This window comes from Mus pahari, chromosome 18 (assembly GCF_900095145.1).
Source record: "Mus pahari chromosome 18, PAHARI_EIJ_v1.1, whole genome shotgun sequence".
Taxonomy (NCBI): Eukaryota; Metazoa; Chordata; class Mammalia; order Rodentia; family Muridae; genus Mus; species Mus pahari.
In genome coordinates, this window is record NC_034607.1 from 2,792,610 (window position 1) to 2,794,548 (window position 1,939).

General features: G+C 50.5%; 1 protein-coding gene across 1 annotated transcript in view; it reads right to left on the reverse strand.

Annotated features, from left to right (window-relative positions):
- Positions 1–1,939, reverse strand: part of C2 (complement C2) — a 19,756-nt gene that overhangs the window by 12,577 nt on the left and 5,240 nt on the right. Inside the window, exons 4-6 of the mRNA XM_021218554.2 lie at positions 1,116–1,292; positions 936–1,037; positions 670–803 (exon numbers count right to left, since the gene is read on the reverse strand). Of these exons, the coding sequence (XP_021074213.1) occupies positions 670–803; positions 936–1,037; positions 1,116–1,292 (413 nt within the window). The remainder of the gene's footprint in view (positions 1–669; positions 804–935; positions 1,038–1,115; positions 1,293–1,939) is intronic.

Genomic DNA, 1,939 nt, shown 5'->3' on the forward strand with positions numbered 1-1,939 from the left:
GAGAGAGAGAGAGAGAGAGAGAGAGAGAGAGAGAGAGAGAGAGAGAGACTATTAGTGTTTCTGCCTCTGTACTCAGAACTCACGGAAGCAGCTCATGCACCCAGCAGTCAGAGCCTCCCATCTCCCTGGGGTTACAAACACCCCTCTGGCTTCTGACATTTAATTCAGATTCCAGCGATCTGGACTGAAGCTTGTGCAGCACGACGTGCCTTTACACACTGAGCCACTTCCCCAGTTCCCCAGTCCTTTAGTCCTTCCTTGGCCTCATGCAGTCTGAGACTGGCCTTGAACTCCTAAAATCCTCCTGCCTCTACCATACCTAGCTTGAAATGTGAAATCAGTGGCTTGATAAAAAAAACTATAATTATTCAACAGGAGAGTCATCTTGATGACTCTTTGGAGGCCACAGCCCTACATAGATGATGGCTTCCTGAGAACACACAGCTGAGCTTGGCTCCTGTGTGGTGGTGTCTCTCAGCACCTGGCCCAGGGCCTCCTACACAGTAGGTGTCCCGAAATGTTTATGGAATAAAGATATGCTCCTATACATTGAATTCATGGTTCTGGTGCCCTGGGGAGACTTCTGGAAGGAGATGGACTGCCTGGGGCTCTGAGCAAGGGGTGGGGGGTGGGTGGCACTGAGAAGCCATGTAGCCCTGGATTTCAGACCCTGTCCACCATGAGTAAGGCACTGTTCTTGAAGATGTCAAAGTCTGTTTCTGACACACTCTGAGAAGCATCAAGCAGCAGATAGAGGTTCAGGTGACCCGAGCGCTGGACTTTGATCTTACGGTCCAAAGTTTCTGAAGCAAACAAGAAACAATGCATCAGATGTCCAGCCCCACCCTGTGTTCCACCAAGGGTCATCTAACCTCCCAGTACCCAGTTTTCTTGCCTCTCTCCTGCTTCATCCAAGACCCTTCTCCGATACTCACTTGTCAGAAGGACCTGGGTGGGATTGGTGGCTCCAAGCAGGTTGGTGAAGGAGGTGTCCAGGGCAGATGCTACATCCTCAGGGAAGTCATAAGAGTAAGGCTCTGTGGAAAGAGTCACATAAGGGGCAGCCAGGACCAGGCTTGGGCATGGAGGCCTAGGAGGACATTAAAGATACTCACGTCGGCAGGTGGGTTCCGACCCACTCCACGCTCCGTTGCTCTGACACTCCCGCTCTGCAGAGCCGGTCAATATCATATTTGAGGAGGAGCAGCGGTAACTGACCTTGTCCCCAAGTTCAAAGCTCAAGCCTGTCCGAGCTGTGCCCACTGAGATGCCAGGGTTGGGGCAGTGGCTAGCTGCAAGTGAATAATGACAGGTAGACAGGACCTGGAAACGTCTGCTGGTCTGATTGGCTTTGTCCTTCAGGCCACATTCTTCCTCCTTCTAGACCCCCTAAGCCACCAGAACCATCAGGCTGGAGTGTGGCTAGAGACTTTAAACGATCCCCGGCAGTTAGAGTTCAGGTCCTCAACCACCCACTGAGAACTCCAGGCCTGACCCAAGCGTCACATGCACTTTATCTATCACTGAGCGATTGCCACACACCATGAGGATGCTCGGCTCTCAACCTAGAGGCGATTCCAAATGTGAGGGGAAATATGGAACATCGAGAACTCTGCTAAACATCTGGAATACCCAATGGGGAAACCCTGAATAAAGCTGAGGTTGGCCAATGTATCACTCCGGAGGATGAAGCCAGGTGAGAGATCATTCCTAAAGTCTTACTCTCTGCAGCCCCAAACCAGACATCACTCAAGTACCCAACAGGATGAGGACAACAAGTAATACTTTATAATGCATTCATAATGGAATACTATACAGTACCAAAAAAAAAAAAAAAAAAAAACAAAAGGACCACAGACTCTTGTGACAACATCCATAACTTCCAAAAGGACAGTAGCAGAGCAAAGGGAGCGGGGTCGAGGGCCGGAGAGGCAGCTCC